This window comes from Argopecten irradians, chromosome 8 (assembly GCF_041381155.1).
Source record: "Argopecten irradians isolate NY chromosome 8, Ai_NY, whole genome shotgun sequence".
NCBI classification, from domain to species: domain Eukaryota; kingdom Metazoa; phylum Mollusca; class Bivalvia; order Pectinida; family Pectinidae; genus Argopecten; species Argopecten irradians.
The window spans coordinates 21,412,829-21,437,806 of NC_091141.1; the positions used below are offsets into that span (position 1 = coordinate 21,412,829).

Consider the following 24,978-nt stretch of genomic DNA (forward strand, 5'->3'; position numbering starts at 1 on the left):
TTATTATAGATAATTTTATTTGTGTTACCTAGTGTTACAGTATATATCTAGCTGTACAACACCTTCAGTAACAACCGTTCCAGTTTTCCCTAGAATCATATAACAAAGGAGTCATTAACAAGTCGTCACTGTCACACGTGACCTCAGTTTAGGACTATCAACACAAATGTTTTTAGAAAGCATTAAGACTTTTGAAACTTTTTGTTGTGATGTTTCTTTTTCTTTTTAAACTCCGGTGGCACATCCTCGTTACTTGTGGGTTTCTGTTCTTTTTGTCTTGCTTCTTCCATTTTTCTTTTCTTAAATCCACTAAAACAAAAAAATCAATTTAAGTAACTTTTGAAGTGATTTTTGTTATAAACCTATCAAATGGTTTGTTAATGTCTTATGCTTGTATTATTTATGGAGATCTAATATGAAAACCGTAAAGCTCTACCAAACACAAATAATGGGTACAGTACAATTGCTATTTTTTTCTCAAATCAAATTAGAAATAAAACATGCACAACTAGAGACCAATGGGACCATGGAGGGAATTTTAATAGATAGACTCTGTTAGATATACTCATACTTAAGTGAATCAGACAATGATAATACCTTTTTATACTGACAAGGCCTCGGCCTGACTTTCCCGTGAGAGCTTTGTTCCAATCGTTCTCGGTACCCTGGATCTCGAACTCCGACAGATCCATGTCTTTCATTACAGCTAGGTCTTTCTTCTGCTGTTTTTTCTTTTCTGCTTCTGCCCCTTCATTCTGAAATATAACATGCTTGTAAGAACGATTTCCAAATATTTTGACAAAGAAAGCTACAATATTCTTAAGAACTTAAGAATGATCTTACAACGTAATTAAATGCTTAAATATACATTAATGATATCAGGATATTGGTTGGTTGACCTTAATAACCTATTAACAGCTTAGGTCATTTAAGGATGACCTCCCCTGTATGTCATGCGATACATGTGTGAATGTCTATAATCTGGGAGACGGCAGTATACTTATTTTGTGTCTCCCTATAATAGTGAAAAACTTTTTCTTGTGCCATCTTACTGACACATGCCGCCAAAGGCACCAAATAGCACACCCCACCTGGCCACATCATACTGATAACGGACAAACCAGTTGTCCTACTTCATTTATACTGAGAACAAAGTAGGAGTAGAAGCTACCACTATTATAATTTATGGTCTCAGGGGACAGAAATGACACAAGAATAACTTTAATGTTTTATTCAGTGCAACGTGTCTAAACGGGATGTCACGTGACTAGCATATCAGGCCGGTATAGCGAGGTTTCTGGATTATACAGGTTTTAATTAGCATAAAGAAAGAAGGAAAATGCCATACAATTACACAGGAATAAACTGGGATCCGGGTCCGAGAGGAATGAAGACCTACGTCTATAATCTACTACCACTTGTAAGAATGTCAGAGTTGTCCCCCTTACCAGATCCTCGTCCATCGTCTGACGGACAGGCTCCATCGTGATTTCCTTCCTTTCCACCATGTCCTTAGCAATGTCGGTCTCCACAACCTCACTGAACACACACCTGCACAAACAAATACATCACTGAAAGTAGGACATCGATATTATACAGTAACTAATTAAACAAATACATCACTGAATTGTAGGACATTGATATTATACAGTAACTAATTAAACAAATACATCACTGAATTGTAGGACATCGATATTATACAGTAACTAATTAAACAAATACATCACTGAATTGTAGGACATTGATATTATACAGTAACTAATTAAACAAATACATCACTGAATTGTAGGACATCGATATTATACAGTAACTAATTAAACAAATACATCACTGAATTGTAGGACATCGATATTATACAGTAACTAATTAAACAAATACATCACTGAATTGTAGGACATCGATATTATACAGTAACTAATTAAACAAATACATCACTGAATTGTAGGACATTGATATTATACAGTAACTAATTAAACAAATACATCACTGAATTGTAGGACATGATATTATACAGTAACTAATTAAACAAATACATCACTGAATTGTAGGACATTGATATTATACAGTAACTAATTAAACAAATACATCACTGAATTGTAGGACATTGATATTATACAGTAACTAATTAAACAAATACATCACTGAATTGTAGGACATCGATATTATACAGTAACTAATTAAACAAATACATCACTGAATTGTAGGACATCGATATTATACAGTAACTAATTAAACAAATACATCACTGAATTGTAGGACATCGATATTATACAGTAACTAATTAAACAAATACATCACTGAATTGTAGGACATCGATATTATACAGTAACTAATTAAACAAATACATCACTGAATTGTAGGACATCGATATTATACAGTAACTAATTAAACAAATACATCACTGAATTGTAGGACATTGATATTATACAGTAACTAATTAAACAAATACATCACTGAATTGTAGGACATCGATATTATACAGTAACTAATTAAACAAATACATCACTGAATTGTAGGACATCGATATTATACAGTAACTAATTAAACAAATACATCACTGAATTGTAGGACATCGATATTATACAGTAACTAATTAAACAAATACATCACTGAATTGTAGAACATTGATATTATACAGTAACTAATTAAACAAATACATCACTGAATTGTAGGACATTGATATTATACAGTAACTAATTAAACAAATACATCACTGAATTGTAGGACATTGATATTATACAGTAACTAATTAAACAAATACATCACTGAATTGTAGGACATTGATATTATACAGTAACTAATTAAACAAATACATCACTGAATTGTAGGACATCGATATATTATACAGTAACTAATTAAACAAATACATCACTGAATAGTAGGACATCGATATTATACAGTAACTAATTAAACAAATACATCACTGAATTGTAGGACATCGATATTATACAGTAACTAATTAAACAAATACATCACTGAATTGTAGGACATCGATATTATACAGTAACTAATTAAACAAATACATCACTGAATTGTAGGACATCGATATTATACAGTAACTAATTAAACAAATACATCACTGAATTGTAGGACATTGATATTATACAGTAACTAATTAAACAAATACATCACTGAATTGTAGGACATCGATATTATACAGTAACTAATTAAACAAATACATCACTGAATTGTAGGACATTGATATTATACAGTAACTAATTAAACAAATACATCACTGAATTGTAGGACATTGATATTATACAGTAACTAATTAAACAAATACATCACTGAATTGTAGGACATTGATATTATACAGTAACTAATTAAACAAATACATCACTGAATTGTAGGACATCGATATTATACAGTAACTAATTAAACAAATACATCACTGAATTGTAGGACATCGATATTATACAGTAACTAATTAAACAAATACATCACTGAATTGTAGGACATCGATATTATACAGTAACTAATTAAACAAATACATCACTGAATTGTAGGACATCGATATTATACAGTAACTAATTAAACAAATACATCACTGAATTGTAGGACATCGATATTATACAGTAACTAATTAAACAAATACATCACTGAATTGTAGGACATCGATATTATACAGTAACTAATTAAACAAATACATCACTGAATTGTAGGACATCGATATTATACAGTAACTAATTAAACAAATACATCACTGAATTGTAGGACATCGATATTATACAGTAACTAATTAAACAAATACATCACTGAATTGTAGGACATCGATATTATACAGTAACTAATTAAACAAATACATCACTGAATTGTAGGACATCGATATTATACAGTAACTAATTAAACAAATACATCACTGAATTGTAGGACATCGATATTATACAGTAACTAATTAAACAAATACATCACTGAATTGTAGGACATTGATATTATACAGTAACTAATTAAACAAATACATCACTGAATTGTAGGACATTGATATTATACAGTAACTAATTAAACAAATACATCACTGAATTGTAGGACATCGATATTATACAGTAACTAATTAAACAAATACATCACTGAATTGTAGGACATTGATATTATACAGTAACTAATTAAACAAATACATCACTGAATTGTAGGACATCGATATTATACAGTAACTAATTAAACAAATACATCACTGAATTGTAGGACATCGATATTATACAGTAACTAATTAAACAAATACATCACTGAATTGTAGGACATTGATATTATACAGTAACTAATTAAACAAATACATCACTGAATTGTAGGACATTGATATTATACAGTAACTAATTAAACAAATACATCACTGAATTGTAGGACATTGATATTATACAGTAACTAATTAAACAAATACATCACTGAATTGTAGGACATTGATATTATACAGTAACTAATTAAACAAATACATCACTGAATTGTAGGACATCGATATTATACAGTAACTAATTAAACAAATACATCACTGAATTGTAGGACATTGATATTATACAGTAACTAATTAAACAAATACATCACTGAATTGTAGGACATCGATATTATACAGTAACTAATTAAACAAATACATCACTGAATTGTAGGACATCGATATTATACAGTAACTAATTAAACAAATACATCACTGAATTGTAGGACATTGATATTATACAGTAACTAATTAAACAAATACATCACTGAATTGTAGGACATCGATATTATACAGTAACTAATTAAACAAATACATCACTGAATTGTAGGACATTGATATTATACAGTAACTAATTAAACAAATACATCACTGAATTGTAGGACATCGATATTATACAGTAACTAATTAAACAAATACATCACTGAATTGTAGGACATCGATATTATACAGTAACTAATTAAACAAATACATCACTGAATTGTAGGACATTGATATTACACAGTAACTAATTAAACAAATACATCACTGAATTGTAGGACATTGATATTATACAGTAACTAATTAAACAAATACATCACTGAAAGTAGGACATTGATATTATACAGTAACTAATTAAACAAATACATCACTGAATTGTAGGACATCGATATTATACAGTAACTAATTAAACAAATACATCACTGAATTGTAGGACATCGATATTATACAGTAACTAATTAAACAAATACATCACTGAATTGTAGGACATTGATATTATACAGTAACTAATTAAACAAATACATCACTGAATTGTAGGACATTGATATTATACAGTAACTAATTAAACAAATACATCACTGAATTGTAGGACATCGATATTATACAGTAACTAATTAAACAAATACATCACTGAATTGTAGGACATCGATATTATACAGTAACTAATTAAACAAATACATCACTGAATAGTAGGACATCGATATTATACAGTAACTAATTAAACAAATACATCACTGAATTGTAGGACATCGATATTATACAGTAACTAATTAAACAAATACATCACTGAATTGTAGGACATCGATATTATACAGTAACTAATTAAACAAATACATCACTGGATTGTAGGACATCGATATTATACAGTAACTAATTAAACAAATACATCACTGAATTGTAGGACATCGATATTATACAATAACTAATTAAACAAATACATCACTGAATTGTAGGACATCGATATTATACAGTAACTAATTAAACAAATACATCACTGAATTGTAGGACATCGATATTATACAGTAACTAATTAAACAAATACATCACTGAATTGTAGGACATCGATATTATACAGTAACTAATTAAACAAATACATCGCTGAATTGTAGGACATTGATATTATACAGTAACTAATTAAACAAATACATCACTGAATTGTAGGACATTGATATATACAGTAACTAATTCTCAAGGTTATGTACTTTACATTTACTCCAAACTTAATTAAGATATTCAAAAGGACAAGATAATATATAATAAACAACAATATTTGTTTGTATAAATGTCCTTGTACATACATATGTTGTCAAACAAAACTGAATGTCCTTGCATAATAATGGTTAGACAGAAAACCAGTAAAATTATAACACAACACAAATGAATTATACAATCTATGAAACCTAGACTGACAATCATAGTGCTGCTGTGTTGTAAAACATTAACATTTGGGGTGAATTAGTTTTGTTTGTATGATAGCTCCATTAACAGTCTAACCAACCTTTCCAAACCAAACACACTGATGTGTATAAGAGTTTTCATTCTACACAGGGTAGGTACAAACATAAAACTAAAGCATTACACAAAAGACAACAATTTTAAATTCTGAACAATTTACAAACATCAGTTTTCATGTTTTCCAATAACAGCTGATATAAAAATAAATTTGTATGAAAATAAATCACAAACATTATTTACCTGTACAATCTTCCTGATGATTCTACTAAAGAGTCCTAATAGCTGACTAGATGGAAGGTCAAGGTCCTTCTCTAAATCCTCCACGGTCTTGTGCTGAAGTCCCATGCCCAGCAGGATAGCCTACAAATAATCACTTACATATCAATATTATAAGACTCTTTCATAAGTGGATATGAAGGATAGGGATATTCTACCCGAGGGTCACAAAATGTAGTAAAACCCGAGGCTTGCCGAGGGTTTTGCAACATTTTTACAACTATAATATCCCGCCATTGAAATAAATTCGAAGAAATCCACGACTGAAAGTCAATTTTCAATTCAAGAAAAATTAGGTGATACTTTCAACACAAATTCCGTTGTTTGCATCTTTTATAGTAAAACCAGTCATATTTGTGAAAAAAAAAAGTTAAAATTTTACCGAGGAAATAGAGATTTTGTTGATGCCGTGACATCACGAGGCTTTATTGCATGGGTAGCCATGCAATAAAGGCTCAGGCGACATGAGTGTATTGCCCTGGACCAGCCAGTATTACGCATGTAGGTATGAAAGAAATATATATATATCTTGTGTAGGACAACAGTTCTCTAGGGATCAAACATCATGTTTTAGGTAAAAGTTTGATTTTTAAACTGGATTGTCAATAAATAACTTAACTTTTCTAATTAACCTTGATTCTCCTAATTAACCTTGATTCCCCTAATTAACCTTGATGTTCCTAATTAACCTTGACGTTCCTAATTAACCTTGATGTTCCTGATTAACCTTGATGTTCCTAATTAACCTTGATGTTCCTAATTAACCTTGATGTTCCTAATTAACCTTGATTCTCCTAATTAACCTTGATTCTCCTAATTAACCTTGACGTTCCTAATTAACCTTGATTCCTAATTAACCTTGATTCTCCTAATTAACCTTGATTCTCCTAATTAACCTTGATGTTCCTAATTAACCTTGATGTTCCTAATTAACCTTGATTCTCCTAATTAACCTTGATTCTCCTAATTAACCTTGATTCTCCTAATTAACCTTGATCTCCTAATTAACCTTGATTTCCTAATTAACCTTGATTCTCCTAATTAACCTTGATGTTCTAATTAACCTTGATGTTCCTAATTAACCTTGATGTTCCTAATTAACCTTGATGTTCCTAATTAACCTTGATGTTCCTAATTAACCTTGATGTTCCTAATTAACCTTGACGTTCCTAATTAACCTTGATGTTCCTAATTAACCTTGATGTTCCTAATTAACCTTGATGTTCCTAATTAACCTTGATGTTCCTAATTAACCTTGATGTTCCTAATTAACCTTGACGTTCCTAATTAACCTTGATGTTCCTAATTAACCTTGATGTTCCTAATTAACCTTGACGTTCCTAATTAACCTTGATGTTCCTAATTAACCTTGACGTTCCTAATTAACCTTGATGTTCCTAATTAACCTTGACGTTCCTAATTAACCTTGACGTTCCTAATTAACCTTGACGTTCCTAATTAACCTTCATTCTCCTAATTAACCTTGACTTTTTATAGTATCCAAGCAAAATTAATTTGTCCGGTATATATAGGAACAGTAATCTAGTGTAGCACTATCAAAACTAACATAACTACCAGCTAAAATATGTTTAAAAGTTATTTAACTACATGTTTATACAATTGTGTGGAAGTAAGTCTGTTTTGCGGTCCTCAACACATGTCCTCATTTGGAACAAGTGGACAATGAATGACAACAGATAAGTAACATTATAATGACAGGGAATAGCTACGTCACATACCGACTGTACAGCTGACAGGTGGATGGTAGCCTGGTCTAGGAAGTACAGACGGGCTATAGTGGGTAGTAGGTCCATAATCAAATGATAGTCCACCATGTTCTGGGAGTACAGCTCCAGACGCTTCAGGTCATATTTACTGAGGTAAAGGTCAAGGTCACTCTTGGTGATGGTACCTTTAGACAGGTAAAAGTCAACTCATAATTAGGTGACAGTATTCACAGACAACATCAAGTTACATAGAAAGATCAGTAACTCTTAGCTATGGTACAAACTTACTGGAGATAAAGTAAGCTTACTCTTCATTGTGGCAAGTAACTTTAATGTCAACATATATGGCAAAGGTCAAGGTCGTTTCTGGTGATGTTACCGTATACCTGGTCAACAAACACAATACAAACAATGATAATGATATCCAATGATTAACATGTAACATGAGGAAACATTCTCCTACCTTTGGTAGCGCTTTTAAAGTGTTTCTGCTGAAGGATGCTCAGAGCCAGAGCGGGTGTGAAGTTCTTAAACTGGTAGGACATCAAGGACACAAAACGTCGCCGGAAGTCTGGAGTAAAAAACATCCTAAGGTCATTTACTGTATAACGCTTTAAATTTGCGGGGTCAATACACTATTTCAGGTTTTTGCTTGCGGCACTTATTTGCAGGGAATTAATTTTGCAGTGCAACTGCTCCAGATATTTTGCAGATAGCTTGTACATTGACATTGTTTTAATTCAGTATCATTCAAACTTATTTACATTGTACATTTAAATTTGACCGGAGATGAATCAACTTTGAAATAGAACTACACTTGTCAACATGTGTGTTTTTTTATCTTGCCTTATGTGTATACTGTCGTCATGTGTCAGTGAGTTCACTCGAAAGAATTCAATGAAGTAGAACTGATACTACAAAACAGATCGTACTAATGCGCATAGCGAGTTGTTATCAATAGATTGTTTGCTTTATGCGATCTTGCTTATTTTTACTCAGTGGACAGGCAATTGTCTAGGTATAAACATGTACATACACAGTAATAATGTCTCTTGATACATGGCTAAAACATGGAAAACTGGACATACAGACACCATTATCGCCAATATAACCTGACCAACAGCAACTAGAAATTGTTGTGTTTTATGTAATGATAATGATACTTCTCAGCGTTGTGCTTTATATTTCATTGTTGTTTAAAATTTTCGGATTTCGGTGGAACGGCAAATGTAGTGAAAATAACCCACCCCCACTAAATATAACCGCAATACAGTACATTAACAATATAATTCAATAGAAATCTTTTAATCAAACCATGGATAATGATGTTTGTTTCACTGGTTAACTTTTCATAAACTATACAAGTATTACAAATATCAATAAATTCTTTAACTTTTACTGTAACTTGAGGTACAGAGTTACAACTTATTCCAGCTAAAGCTGGTGTATATCCTTGCAACGTTGACAAAGCAGTACACACTGTCTCTAGGTAAACTACAGGTTTTATCACTATGTCTAAAACATATTCCACAGAAGTTGGTACATCATCTTCAACTTGAAATGACATTGACCTCTGACCTTGAGAAATGAATCCCAAACAACCTCTGACCTTGACGAGATTTATAACCCCTAATGACTGACCCTTCCAGAAGGCACAAAGCCACGAGTCTGTCGGCTTGTCCTCCTCCCCATCATCGGTCTCATTCAGCATCTTCAGCATGATACACGAGTGCTCTCCTGTCAGGTCGTTCTACAACACACATCTGCACTTATAAATTTTAGAATAACAAAGAAAAAGGAAATTATTAAATATTCTATACACACTCTGTGTATTCTACCAATCAGAAGGCAGTCTTCCCATGACTACTGATTGGTCCAAAATTTATGAATGGAAGTATGGTTCAAGAGGTCACCACTAGATGTAGGGCAAGTCCTACTCATGATCAGTCCTACACATTAATAGTAAACCGGATAGCATTAATACAAACGCTAGTTGCGTTGTATTAAAAAATCTATTTACACTTTCTTTATTAGGCATATATTAGGCAGAAACATCAGAATGTGGAGTCAGACATTCAATCTCATATATGTTTTTTATCTCATATATGTTTTTTTTTTAAATAACAGAATACAATATATATATATAATAAAGGTTTTAATATGAGAGGTGAAAATTAATGAAATTATCAATATATTACCCTAATAAAATCATGTGAATTTACAGTCTTGAAATAGAAGTCCACTTTAATTCTAAGTCAGATCACAACATGGACTAGCTTTATTGAAGTTAAGACAATGCCAAGGTACTTACTGGTGTTTGTCTCAAGTAGACCGGAGTAAACTTCGATTTCTTCCAAAACCTTAAAATAGAGATCACATCAGTATCCTTAATATGAATTGTCAAGGGCTAGAAGATAGGCTTAATTCAGATAGCATTACTTTATAAAGTCAGGGTCACCTGCCCAATTACATGATTTTTCTATTTGTTTACATCAAATTGCAAGACATCAAAAGTAATTAAATGTAAAGTTGTGTAACTTGTTTTGCGATTGATGTAAAACAAACAAGGACATAGTCATTCAGATCCCCCGCCAATGGAGATATCAAAGCTGAAGTAAGTTTGATTGTGGAGACTTATGTGTATGAAAAAAAACAGGAAAAAGGAAGTTGAGCTAAAGAAAGATGGAGTATAATTTAAGTAGAGCGGGGCTGCAATTGTTGAATCAATACAGCCTTGACATTTATATTAGACTATATACACAAAGATGGGTGGAGTTTTGCAAAGTAACATTTACCATTTACCATGATATTTTCAGCAATGTTTCCATGGTAACGGAAAAAGTGCAAAAAATGAAAACCTAAAAATAGCAAAAGTTACTACTAGACCATAAAAAGAATGTGTCTATGAAGTTTCGTGGAAATATCTCTGCTGGTTTTAAAGTTATGCTGCGGAAACGATTCTTACACAAAAATCTGCCATTTTCAGCAATTTTTCCATGGTTACAGAAAAAAGTACAAAAAGTGAAAACCTTAAAATAGCAAAAGGCACTACTAGACCATAAGACTAATGTGCCTATGGAGTTCCATGCATATATCTCAACCGGTTTTCCAGTTATGCTGCGGAAACGAACCTGGTACAAAAATATGATATTTTCAGCAATTTTTCCATGGTTACAGAAAAAAGTACAAAAAGTGAAAACCTAAAAATAGCAAAAGGCACTACTAGACCGTAAGAACAAAACCATGTTTCCATGGTTACAGAAAAAAGTACAAAAAGTGAAAACCTTAAAATAGCAAAAGGCACTACTAGACCATAAGACCAATGTGTGTATGAAGTTTCGTGGAAATATCTCTTCTGGTTTTAGAGTTATGCTCCGGAAACGAACCTGGTACAAAAATATGATATTTTCAGCAATGTTTCCATGGTTACGGAAAAAAGTGCAAAAAATGAAAACCTAAAAATAGCAAAAGGCACTACTAGACCATAAGACCAATGTGTGTATGAAGTTTCGTGGAAATATCTCTACTGGTTTTACAGTTATGCTCCGGAAACCATTCGTACGGACGAACGGACGGACGGACGGACGGACGGACGGAACCCATTTGTATATCCCCCGCTAACTTCGTTGGGCGGGGGATAATAATATTTATATTTACTTCACAAACAGTTGATACATTTTAAATGATTAGTTAGCTGATATGTTAATTATAAATCATCAACTGTTTTCTTAAACTTAAACAGTTCAGGGATTTTGATATACAAAAAAAAGATGTGAATGAAGTACAATTAACTGTTTCACCCTCCAAAGATGGTGACATCACAAAATCACATCAAAATACGACATAACAATCCCTGTAAAGTAGGGCTATCTGACGGTAAATTGTACCTCACACATCATTTCTGTGTATTTTGGCTCTATTATCATACCACAATTACTCAATATTACACTTACTTGAGAAGATTAGTTGTAAGTCCAAAGGACACTCCAAGGTAGTCAAGTCTCTCAGGTTTTCTCTCGCTCAGTTTCAACAACAATGGAGGCAGATTTTTCCGAGGTTTAATTCTTTCTTCTAATAGATTCACATCCTATCAGAGAAAACATTTGTCATTTACCATGACGATCTTTACTATATATATATAGGAACTATATATAAAACAACACAGCTAATAGAAGCCTTTGAAAGGTGAAAACTAAATAATTATTTGATAAAAAGTTAAGCAAGATTAGCATTGATAGTTTATGGAGTTAGTAGCTGGAAATGGAAACCTGCAAATTCCAAAAACCTGGATAAACCTGTCAAATATGTCGGTCAGGGTGACATCTGGTTTATGATATGATATGAATGATATGATTATTATGAGAGCAAGTAATAATTTGGCCTCTATTTCCACATCTAAATTTTACATTTTAAAGTTGATCATTGGTTAAATTCCAATATCCTAGCTGAATGATTGCACATTGAATGGTTCTCTCATATAAATACCTGGTTTTTTTGAGTACGCACTGTTTAGAAAAGGTACATTTGTTACTGTCTATGAAACCAATATCTGTGAAATCTCACCTCCTCACCGACCGTCGAGATCTCAGTTTCTGTATCGTCCACTGACTCCGACAGATTTGGGATGTTCCCTTCATAATACTTCTCTAAAAGGGTGAGCGCCCGTGTTCCGTACCCCATCTGTATATACATAGCTTCAATATTAACACATCATGTGGAATTTGCCATCGCCCAGTTGGCTTCCAAACGCCCATAATTACCAACTAAATTGAGTTCAGCACTTATATTTACATTCAATAACAATCTCATAATAATCTAGAGAGAATTTACGTCTATAATAAATACACAATTCTTTATCGTCAGCCTTGTGATATCACAACCATCATGATGTCAAAATAAGTGGATGGCAGTTCATGTGCTAAACAATTGTTTGGTAAGTTTACATAGTGGGGTGGCGTTTAAAATGTAAATAAGTTGTGAAAAATAGTATCATTTCACAAAGAAATAAACATTTGTAGAAATAAATAGAAAAACCAAAGCTGAAGCAACCTAGTAGTAGAAACAGGTCACAACACTCGGGGTTGATGGATGTGGAAATTATTTCATAGTCATAAATTATTTCTTTTAAATTACAAAAGACACTTGTAAATTTAAAACTAGAAATATGTCTGTTAGACATTAAGTGCTCACTAACTACTTTGTAAAACCTTAATTTCCAGTACAACATGCATCTATAAGGCCATGCTCCGAGATGTTTTGCATGTACAACAAGAAGCTGCAGAGCATGGCATTATTCCATGTGCCATTCAGTTGGAATAAAACCGCAAATGCATCAAGGTCAAAGTAACGAAAATTCAAGTATAACCTGCAAGCAATGTAAAACTGTAAAAAAAAATAACAGCAGGTAACAAAAAGAAACTTTATTTTGGTGTTTTTGACAGAGTTTTCATGGTAACAGAAAAAATTCCGAAAATTGAAGGTCTCCAACAGCAAAAGGCACAACTAATTAAGGCACTTATCTGTTATATACAGATCTAAAAAGTTTTATGGAGCTACATTGAATGGTTTTGGAGTTATAGTCCAGAAAGAAAAAGAGACAGTAATTTGGTATTTTCCACCAAGTTTCCATATTAACAGAAAACTAGAAACATGTCTGTTACACATTTAGTGCTTGCTAACTACTTCTAACCTTAATTTCCATTATGAAATCATCCTCCAAAACAGGTGTACGTAGCACTTTCGCCCATTATCCTTGGGACTATTGTAAGGAGATGGTTTACGCCCATGGTGCATTGTAATAAATACTTTCCTTTACTTCATCAGAATTTTAAATGTGAAATTACTTTTACTGCCGTTCTATCATAAGATTGCACGATTGTGTTACAGTACTAGTGTATCGACTCACTGTAGTAGATTACATCGCTACATGTTACAGGTGAAGTGCCTATGTAACACGCATTGTGATTGGCTGAGTTGATCTAAAAATAGAAGAGAAAAACGTGTGTGCACAGTAAAGCTGTTTTTTTAGCCTGCCATGCTTGGTCTCATTTTCTTCCGATATTCGACGAATTTAACAACTTCTTCACTGACCTTTGTTGGTGTCATGATAGACCGAACACGTGGAAGCAGAGAACCATGTTGTTCCTCGCACAACTTTGCGATGTTTCCGACAGGTGGATTTACAAACGTCGGCCGCTTTAGATATATTTCCATAGGACACCCCATGCCATCATTGTACATTTTCACTACCCTTTCGCGTACTTTTAGATCGGTTCGTGGCTTTGACATGTCGACATATGATCGGTTGAGGACCGCTTCTAATTCTGGCGCAATTTTAGCGAGAGATTAAAATAGTAACGTAACGTTACACATGTGCAAACACACATGTATCTTACCGGTAACTTACATGTATAATATGCACGCGTTGGCAGCTTGGCGATCGACGATTTTTAGTACTTCCACACTTTTTTATTCAGTATAAAGTTCAAATTCAGAGTTAAATTGACATTTTAAATATACCTTACCATAATTATGAAACTGAACAGTTGTTTTAGCAGATACTTTCTTCTTGACCTTCATATTTATTCATTAACGGTACCAGTATTATCATGTTTAAATCAGTATTATGTATTCTTCTACAGCTAGTATAACCTGATTGTGTGTTATCTCTTTCCATGTTTGATTTTTTTTTTCAATCATCTTATTTATATATTTACAACAGCTATTTCAGGAAACTCTGTCAGTCAAGTTCGTCACATGTGCTAGGTGTACTACGGAAAAAAACCACCCAACAGTCATGTATATTACAGCGCGAATTCTATATATCAGCGTTATTTATTTTTACAGCGTAATACTTCTATTTTACAAATATTAATTTTTCAGATGTTTATCTATGAACATTTGTAATTGTTTCGACGTACTTACAACGTCCCGATTGCACAAATAGGTTGCATTGTGTAACGTTTATTTATTACACACTTCAGCCAATCACAATGCGTGTTACATAGACACTTCACCTGTACCATGTAGCGATGTAATCTACTACAGTGAGTCGATACACTAGTACTGTAACACAATCGTGCAATCTTATGATAGAACGGCAGTAATTATATACAATGTTTACATTGATATATAGAAGTGTTTTCATTATCATATTGATATTGATACGATAGACTTGTTTTGCTGTTCAAAACAATTATCCGCTAGAACACTGTCCAGTCTCTTTGCAAGTGAAGAATTACCTGTGCCATGTTTGAACGCCTTTCTTAGACAGTCAGACTGATATTTCATAACGTTTTTTAATTATGTTCCCAAAGTCAATCTGATGCTTAGAATATAATGACACATGCAAGAGTTGTATGATAAGCCCCTTGATGTTATAGTAGAACATTGCTGACAGGTATCTCTTATTATATGTTTTTAAAAGGTTGGTGTCTCTAAATCATGGTGAAATCTATTAAACCAGAAACATATATGAGACAGTGACTTCCGATATCGCATGCACAGTTGGAATCTGTTCATAGCGGATGTACACAGACTCCACACCTGACAAGGACAACAATTGTGCAAGAGTACTCTCGCACTAAAAATAACTCACTAATGTGAAATAAATTCCATATCCAACAACAACTGATTGGGTATTCTCTGTAAATCACTTACACCTTGGTAGTCGGGGTGTGTAGCTATCCTCACAACTCGTCCACCAGACAGCCCCGGGAAGTCATGGTCTTGAAACTACGATAGAATACAAGCTGATTATGATCATAGGAAAATAATGTACAGAAAATAACGAGATCCTCTTCCATACCTGATATACAGAAATGTGAAATTGTATGCACAAATAACAAATTACTTCATTCCAATTAGTCCAAGGGATGTTTTAGTAGGTAATGTCTGTAAAGATTTCCTTAACTGACATAAAATGTCTTTCTTAAATGAGACTTATATATGTACCTGTTGAGAGACCGTCCAGGGAATGAGATCTCCCGAGGCCCGCTCTCCTCGAGACAAACTGTTGAGGATGGTAGCTTTAGAAATCTCACCCTCCAGGCATACCTGTAGCAAACATAAGAACATGTAAATATATAAAGTCTGGATTTTTGGTATGTTACACAAGTTTGACTATCCTCTGATTTTCAGTCTATAAAGAAATGACAAATGTTAGTTTTTACTCTCTCAATTTAACACAAGTTTATAAAGAATTCATTATCTATTTTACAACGACTATGAATCATGGATGTCTCCCTCGATAGAAATGAGCAATGGGTGTTATGTAGAAGGAAACTGAGAGTTTCTTCCTAGTTAGGTACCCTACCCCTAATCTGTCTACATAGGATTGGGGAATAGAGCCCTGGCGATCTTGGTGAAGGTGGCATAGTAACCACTACACCATGCAACAACCCATAAAAGATTTATGCCATATAAAGACATCACTTCAATAAACATTACCGCATTATCCATGTGATTTCCAGTGATTTCCTGATATTTTTGTATATTCCTACAGAGATAATCTGGAGCAATGTTTATTTGGTGTGTTAGCTTGATGTTTTTATTTTTGTTTGCCAAGTTTTGCAAAAATAATAACCCCTAACACTCATTTCATAAAATGTCATTTGAACACTTATTTAGTTTCCTGTCTATATTATTCCGTCTTTGCATATTACAGAGTTAGCTCCCTTACGGGTAGGTATCGATTGTTACGTCATTATTTTGTGAGTGCAATTTACGTCGTTTTCTCCAAAAGGTATGCATTAAGCTCGCAAACATATATGACGTCAAAATCAATACCTACCCGCAAGTGCAGATAACTCTGTAATATGCAAATTCGGAATACTATCAACAAGTGATGTCTTTATAATGTTGAGTGTGCGATCAGCGCCATTAGAATTTGGTACAGTAGCAAAGTAAGCTGAGATGACAAGTCAATGATGCATGTCTTTTTTAGAGTTTTATGGCCCACTAAGAGCTAAGGTTATTCAGGGCCAAATTATGATCCTGATGCATGTCTGCTTTAGAGTTATTATAACTCAAATTACCTGGACCACGCACAGGACCTCGGGGAGTGACGACTGGTCAGGGTCGATACCACCCAGGAGAACAAAGATGTGATGAGCAGGAGCATCCGACAGCAACTGTAGGTCATTTGGGGTATTCTGGAACATAAAACCTATCATTATCATTTGTAATGGAGTAACAACACTCAACAAGGTTTGGTGAATGATTAAGTTTTCCTTGTTTTAATACCAAACCAATTTTCTGAATGGGTTAATTTTTTTCAAAGAAGAAAAATATCCGAGAATTGCATGAAACACTGATGTTACTGTGATGTTTAAATTAAGTACTAGACCTTGACATTGCATATTGATTTAAAAAATAATTCCTTGGAAAATCAATGAAATCGTATGTTTAACCATATTTTATTTTATCAAGTAGTCTGAAAAAATAATTATTAGGTCACCTGACCATAGGTCATGGTGACCTATTGCGATAGTCTTTTGTTCGTCGTCTTGTTCTTCTTGTTACCTTGTGAACCGGATAACTTGAGTAAATATAAACTGAGCTAAATGAAACCTTGTATGTAGACTTACATTGGAAATATCTCAACTAAGTTCAAAAATCAGCATGATTAGACTGTAATTAATGGAGTTATTGCCCTTTACACTAATAATTATTATTGGATATTGTGAACGTGATTACTTGAGTAAATAAAAACTAATCTTACTGAAACTTTGTATGTAGCTTGATTCAACAATATGTCGTGAGTTATTGCTCTTTGCACTAATAATTATGACTGGACCTTGTGAATATGATAACTTGTGTAAATATGCATTGAGCTTAATTAAACTTTGTATGTAGACTAACATTGGAAACTCTAGGATGAGTTCGAAAATCAGCTTTATTCGACTTTAACTTAATTACAATGTTATTGCCCTTTCCAATAATAGTTATTCAACCTTGTTAACACGATAATGTGAGTTAATATGTACCAATCTTAATAAGACTTTGTATGTCTATGTTCCTATTTCATGAACAGAAGACATCAGTTGGCTAGTAAATGACATAACTCATTTTAATCAAATATCAGGTGACCTTTAAGGCCCATGAGCCTCTTATAAGCATTAATTTCACTTTTTTAAAGTACATCAGGTTTTAAAATGATTTTTTTCTACAAACTTTTGTGAGAATCTGCTACGTGGATTAACATACTTTGCAAACAAGTTTTTTTTTCATAATCCTGATTAAATTCAAAAAAATATTGACATTATAGCTTAGATATTAAGATACTAAGATATTTAATAGTTATTAAAACATGGACCTTTATTATACTATTTAAAGCCAGACCTTGTAGTGAGATGAGACATAGAGAGCCATGATTCTGTGTAGGAAAGCCTCTGAAGCCTTGTGGTAGGAGAACAGTGTGTCTCTGTTCACGTAGTACAGGTCACACGTCTCTGGTAAAGGACATCCTGATGATATCCGTGGGACAGTAGTGGCGTCCAAACATAGCAAGTCATTCAACCATTTCTCTACGGGGTCACCGTTAGCGTATCGGATCGATTCATTTAGGACTACTTCATGTAAAACACGACCTGTAAATATTGAGTATGGTACCTAATTTACAATTCATGTGAGGAATAAAATCAAAGCACAGTTACCAAATAAAATTTGTTTCTCATCAAATCATTATGATAAAATCAATGATTATATTGAATAACAATTTTTGATTAATAGTAAATTTAACAAGCCTCAATCTGTTTGTAATCTGAAAGTTTAAACCTCTAATTTGATACTCATAATCATTCTTTTGGATCTTACATTAATCAAAATGTTAATTAGAACCAAGTGTATACAAAATTTTCTCCAAATACAAGAATTCTTAGTTTGATATATAGTTACTATCAAATTCCTGCAAATAGTAAATGGTTGCTTAATTCATATTTGTTTTAAGAACAGTGACAACAAAAATGAAAACTGCTGAAATTATGAAATGATGATCCTCATTAAAACCCTACTTATGGAAAAAAAACAACAACAAAAAACAGATTTATCTAAACCCAAACCTTGTCATAAGTTGTCTAACTTTTGTAACTTAAGACATTTCATCCATACAGAAATGTTGTTACCTAGGTTATCACAGAGCAATACTAATAAACTGTTACTACAGTAACTGTAAATTATATATTAACTGTTAATACCGACCTGTGTAAATATTACACCTGTTGGTATGGATTGAAACCAAGAAAAACATGCTGGTGTCATAATTATTTCATATTCATAACCTCCACAACATTTTCATGAATCGTAATAATCTAAGGTATAGAAGCATACCTGAGGCCGAGGAGACAGAATCAGACTTTGAGGTCATGCTGGCTGTCTTCTGTACCTCCTTAGACGTACCACCGTAGGTGGCAGACTGCTGGCGAAGCTGTTGTACAAGTTTGAGAGAAAGTGATCGTCCAGTTCCCTCATATCTGAGAAAATAATAGTGAGCCAAACTAATAGTGAGCAAAACTGATAAGGATTGTTTCAAGATTTACAGTCTGTTTGGAACATTTTGTGAGTTTTTGCAGAAACTTGTACTTATAATTCGAGAGAGATGATTATTTTCCTAATGTCAATAAGTTCTAACATTCAATTGATGAATTAAGGTTTTATATCGCGATCAATAACTAAATATGGATCATTAAACTAGAAACTGTCTGTAAGACAGAATAAATGAAATCTGGATTGGACACGATGGGACATGACAAGACAAGACATGAAGGCCGTACTGGTGTAGGTAAACTAACTGCTCCCCCACGGGCATTTAAAGCTATACTGCTTTATTAGGTCAGAAAACTTACCCATTAATTGTGGAGGACATGAACACTAGATAAGGTCCTAGAAGATTTTTCACCAGCGGTAGCGGAATGGCTGCAGCTTCATCTATACACACCAACTCTGCCTGGCCTAACTTATGGGCATCTCCCGGGTGGATATACTGTAAACAGATAATAATCAGCAGAGCAGTTTATAAACAAGGGAACAGCAATATGTCTCATTTACTACGATAAATATGTTTATTTATCACATAACTGGCCCATCCAACCATGTCATACGGCCATGTCGTAAAAATCATGACATGTGTAATAACACTATTATGACGTCACAAGTAGTTTTGACGTCGAATGATTATCTCAGTAGACTGAAACATCACATCCGAGCTGAATTTCTACTGTTTTTATTTTAGACAAAATTAATAGTTTTACTTACATTTCTATTAAAGGGACAATTCACTCACGCTAATTCTTTTACATAACCAAGAAGCAAAATATGGCATAAATGTATTGTTCTACATTTCTTATGAAACATATAACATAAGATATTGACAAATTCCACGTCATTATTTTGAATTTTAATTGATACCGTTGTAATTACAAATCGTTGATCAATACGATTAAGCAGGTACAATATGTACGCTGTACCAATATCCGAGCCAAAGTCACGCACGTTAAACAATTGAACTACATAACCACTGTGGAGGTGATATAATGATTTTTTAGGCAAGACAATTCACCTAATAAGGTAAACACACTTCTGTCAGAGCGATTTGAGCTGTTCTAGACAAAAGTAGCATTACTCTACGAGCAAGGGACTGAGTTCGGCATACAAGATATTCGACAACAATGTGTAATGGCGGACAGCGAGTGAGTTTGAACATTTCACACGCATTTCACCACCATGGGATTTTCTGACATATCACAGTAAAACCGACTGTTCTAATTTCCATTAGAACTGGGGTTTTCCCGATATATATACAAATTTTAATGTTCTCGTAGAATGAATTGTCCCTTTAATAAAAGTTATGTGATTTATCAATTTATCTCATTAAAAAATTTGATATCCCATATCAAAGTATTGAACACGATTGATAAATTTCATATTACATAACCACATATCAAAGTATTGAACTTGATAGATATATTTCATATTACATAGCCACTCATGTAAGATCCTCTATATATCCTGTTAGAAAATACACTACAAAATTTATAAAATAATTGAGAATGCTGCAAAATGAATTTACCTGTACAGTTTGACGATGTTCCCTAAAGATGTTTACCCGGACAATAGCCTTGTTAAACTCCGGATTAGTAGACTGGATAATCTCATAATCTAAGTGTTCCTAAAGTCAACAGAAATACATAACAGAATGATATCAAACAATATTAAATAGTATTTTTTGTCTCTCTGAACAAAGATCACCAAATTTAAACAAACATCCAAAAACCAGAAATAAATATTACATATATATTTTTTTGTAATTAGCAATACTTTACACAAACTCCAATATACAGTCAAACCTGTCTATAATGACCATCCAATTAGGGGCACCTGTCTATAGCAACCACCCAATTAGGGGCACCTGTCTATAACAACCATCCAATTAGGGGCACCTGTCTATAACAACCATCCAATTAAGGGCACCTGTCTATAACGACCATCCAGTTAGGGACACTTTTCTATAACGACCATTTAGTTAGGGACACCTGTCTATAACGACCATCCAGTTAGGGACACCTGTCTATAACGACCATCCAATTAGGGACACCTGTCTCTAACGACCATCCAGTTAGGGACACCTGTCTATTATGACCATCCAATTAGGGACACCTGTCTGTAATGACCATCCAGTTAGGGACACCTGTCTATAACAACCATCCATTGAGGACAAAGACAATAGATATTAACAGCCATGTGATCCTTATACACGGGTTAAATTTTATTGAAATTGACGTAATTGACCCCAGAAATGGTTCCAGTAATGTGGGTGGTCATTATACAGAGGATGTCTTTGATGCTGTGAAATAGAATATCTATCAATCATAAATGACTAAGGTTTAGGACACCAATATCATTACCTATGTATATTAAATGAGACTGTGTTCAGAAAGCTCACCTGGTACTCTAGAGCGTCAAATCCTTTGAAAATAAATTCAAACACAGTCTTCAGATTTTCTGGACTTGGAGCCGTAACAAATATGTTTGAATATCTATGAAATGAAGGATAAAAAAGAAGTGAATCAGTTATTCAGTAGGAATCAGGGTTATCCTCTCAATTTCATAATCCTCCACACAAAGTACTCTATTTATTGCTCATCCTGGAAAAATGATAAAATAACGTTAAATGAAATAAAAAACTTCCTTTTGTATAGATTTAATATTGAAAAAACATTAGCCCAGAAAAACATGACTATTGACAAATTTAACAAACTGTGGGAAAATTGGCAAAATATTTTCAGCTAATGATTTCTCTGAAATAAAATCAATCACTTATGCTGGTCCAACCATTTGATTTTCTTTATTTTATTAAGAAACCAACTACAATACTCTGTATTACTCAATCATAGTTTCTTATCCATAAATTAGTCCTGTATTATTTAAAAAATAAATGGCAACAAAAATGTTTATGTTTTTTTTCGCGTATCATGTAAATGTAATATATCATTATGCACATCCGTGATTACTGTGTGTGGGTGTATGCGCTTGAGACAGAGAATATGTGTGAGAGTAAAATGATACATGTACATTTGAGTATTAGAAATGTGTTTTTCATTAGATATTTACCAAGTCATTTGAGTAAAATATATAAGATATTTCAAGATAAATCATTATAATCTTTTTATTACTGGATAACTGATTTTGTAAGTTGTGATTGAAAATACATTGCCTGTTCAAATACGTATTTTAAACTAGTACAACAATACACTTGATATTAATATTGTGCTATTTATAACAATTATAGAATTCAATTCTAAAATTTTCCCTTAAAATGAAATATTTGTGTGTACATTCTTGCACGAATGTGGGTGTGTGTAAGGGTGAGTGTGTGGGTGGGAGTGTGTGGGTGTGAGGATGTGTGGGTGTGTGTATGTGTGTTTTTATGTGTGCTCGCGAGTGATATGTGATTGTGAATACATATATATGTGTACCTGTATATTGTTTTATGTGACTGTGTACATTGTGTTGTAATGTAATTATGCAAAAATAAAAAAAAATAAAAAAAATTTAAAAAAAAAAAGGAATCAGGGTTATAACATACTGTATTTACATATTACATACACGTAGTCACTGAACCTTGTAGATAGGTATACAATGCAATGCCATGTGTAGTCAGAATAATTTCTTTTTTTTTCTCTCTTTTCTTCTGAAATATTTTTTTCGATAGAGAGAATACCACAACTTTTACACACAAAAGACTGACATAACAACCACTAAATAATGTCACAAGCAGATAACTGTAATATACGAAGACAAATCTGAGCTATATTCTTTACAATAATTACTCACTTCACCTTGAAAAACTCATCAGAATTAGCTGGTTACTTAGGTCATTAAAAAAAAAATGTTTTGTTTTAAGCCAATTATAATAAAAGCCCAATTCAATGAACAATTCTTTCAGAAAGAGCTTGATATCTATAAATAATTGTAGCACAATCAATACCAAAATAATGATGAAGAATTATGAAAAAAAATAAACCACTCCAAAATAATTCATTGATAATGAAGTTGATTTATCAAATTAGAGACTGGGACTCAATATAAAGTGAATGTTTAATATCATACCCGAATCCTACAGCAGTAGCTATGGCCAGTCCGAGTGCCGCCGACTTTCCTCGCCCTCTCGCTGCTGTCATTACCACCGTACTCCTTAATGTCTTCTCAGAAATAGCCTCAACAAACTTTAATAAGGCCTTTCCCTGAAAAACAAAAGTTATCTTTTATAGTTTTATTTTTCATATTCTCTACTATTCATGTGTTCATCTATTTATATACAATTACCATATAATCATAACCTTATATACACAAATAATTATTTACACAAAATTGGAGAAACCATGATGATTAATGTTTTTACAAATAAAAGTTAAGTGTGCTTAAAAAATAATTGAAAAATTTCAAAATAAATAAATATTTTAAACTTAAAAAAGCCCTTGAGTTTTACAATTTCAAGTAAAAGTTTAACTGTTTCATTAGACACCAATCCAAAGAAAACATCAGAAAGGCAGAACCAGTACTGAGGCAGAACTAAAACTGAGGCTATATGTTGTTATAGGCATGCTGACACCTTAATGAAGCTTTGTTAGTACAGAAATTTGTCTGACCTGGTCCAAAGTTCTGCATGTGTTGACAAGGGCCCCTACGGGCTGTGTGTCTTGTAACGACTCCTTCAGGGCCCGCAACTCCTGTAATTCTGGAGATAATTCGTCTTCCTACATAATAAACCACAGTAATAAATGACAACATTCAGGGCCTGCAACTCCTGTAATTCTGAAGATAATTTGTCGTCTTACATAATAAAATACAGTAATAAATGACAACATTCAGGGCGCGCGAAACCTGTAATTCTGTATTCAGATTTACCCCGGACTTAAATGGTACAGGCTGTATTCAGCCTTACCAGAGACTTAGATGGTACAGGCGTATTCAGACTTACCAGGGACTAAGATGGTACAGGCTGTATTCAGATACCAGAGACTTGGATGGTACAAGCTGTATTCAGTCTTACCAAAGACTTAGATAGTACAGGCTGTATTCAGACTAACCAAGGACTTAGATGGTACAGGCTGTATTCAGACTTACCAGAGACTTAGATGGTACAGGCTGTATATTGACTATATGTGAAGACAGGGGAAGGAGGTTGAATTGGTCGTCGATCACCATACAGTTCTTACAGGAGGCCATTGACAATAAAAACCTAACAAAACAAAACAAAAACATTATTCAAACTTGGTTCAGAGTTACTCATGCTTGAGTGATGGTAGAAACTTTGTTTTTTTTTAATAATTTGTTATT

General features: G+C 33.1%; 1 protein-coding gene across 1 annotated transcript in view; it reads right to left on the reverse strand.

Annotated features, from left to right (window-relative positions):
- LOC138329659 (RNA cytidine acetyltransferase-like) overlaps positions 1-24,978 on the reverse strand; it is a 31,194-nt gene continuing 6,216 nt past the window's right edge. The window contains exons 6-26 of the mRNA XM_069276899.1: positions 24,766-24,880; positions 24,288-24,395; positions 23,749-23,882; positions 22,082-22,175; positions 21,209-21,307; positions 19,986-20,122; positions 19,471-19,613; positions 18,484-18,731; positions 17,178-17,294; positions 16,096-16,197; positions 15,802-15,876; positions 12,706-12,822; positions 12,096-12,229; positions 10,454-10,502; positions 9,784-9,892; positions 8,606-8,713; positions 8,155-8,327; positions 6,378-6,499; positions 1,449-1,545; positions 598-755; positions 1-309 (exon numbers count right to left, since the gene is read on the reverse strand). Of these exons, the coding sequence (XP_069133000.1) occupies positions 183-309; positions 598-755; positions 1,449-1,545; positions 6,378-6,499; positions 8,155-8,327; positions 8,606-8,713; positions 9,784-9,892; positions 10,454-10,502; positions 12,096-12,229; positions 12,706-12,822; positions 15,802-15,876; positions 16,096-16,197; positions 17,178-17,294; positions 18,484-18,731; positions 19,471-19,613; positions 19,986-20,122; positions 21,209-21,307; positions 22,082-22,175; positions 23,749-23,882; positions 24,288-24,395; positions 24,766-24,880 (2,566 nt within the window). The 3' untranslated portion in view covers positions 1-182. The remainder of the gene's footprint in view (positions 310-597; positions 756-1,448; positions 1,546-6,377; positions 6,500-8,154; positions 8,328-8,605; positions 8,714-9,783; positions 9,893-10,453; positions 10,503-12,095; positions 12,230-12,705; positions 12,823-15,801; positions 15,877-16,095; positions 16,198-17,177; positions 17,295-18,483; positions 18,732-19,470; positions 19,614-19,985; positions 20,123-21,208; positions 21,308-22,081; positions 22,176-23,748; positions 23,883-24,287; positions 24,396-24,765; positions 24,881-24,978) is intronic.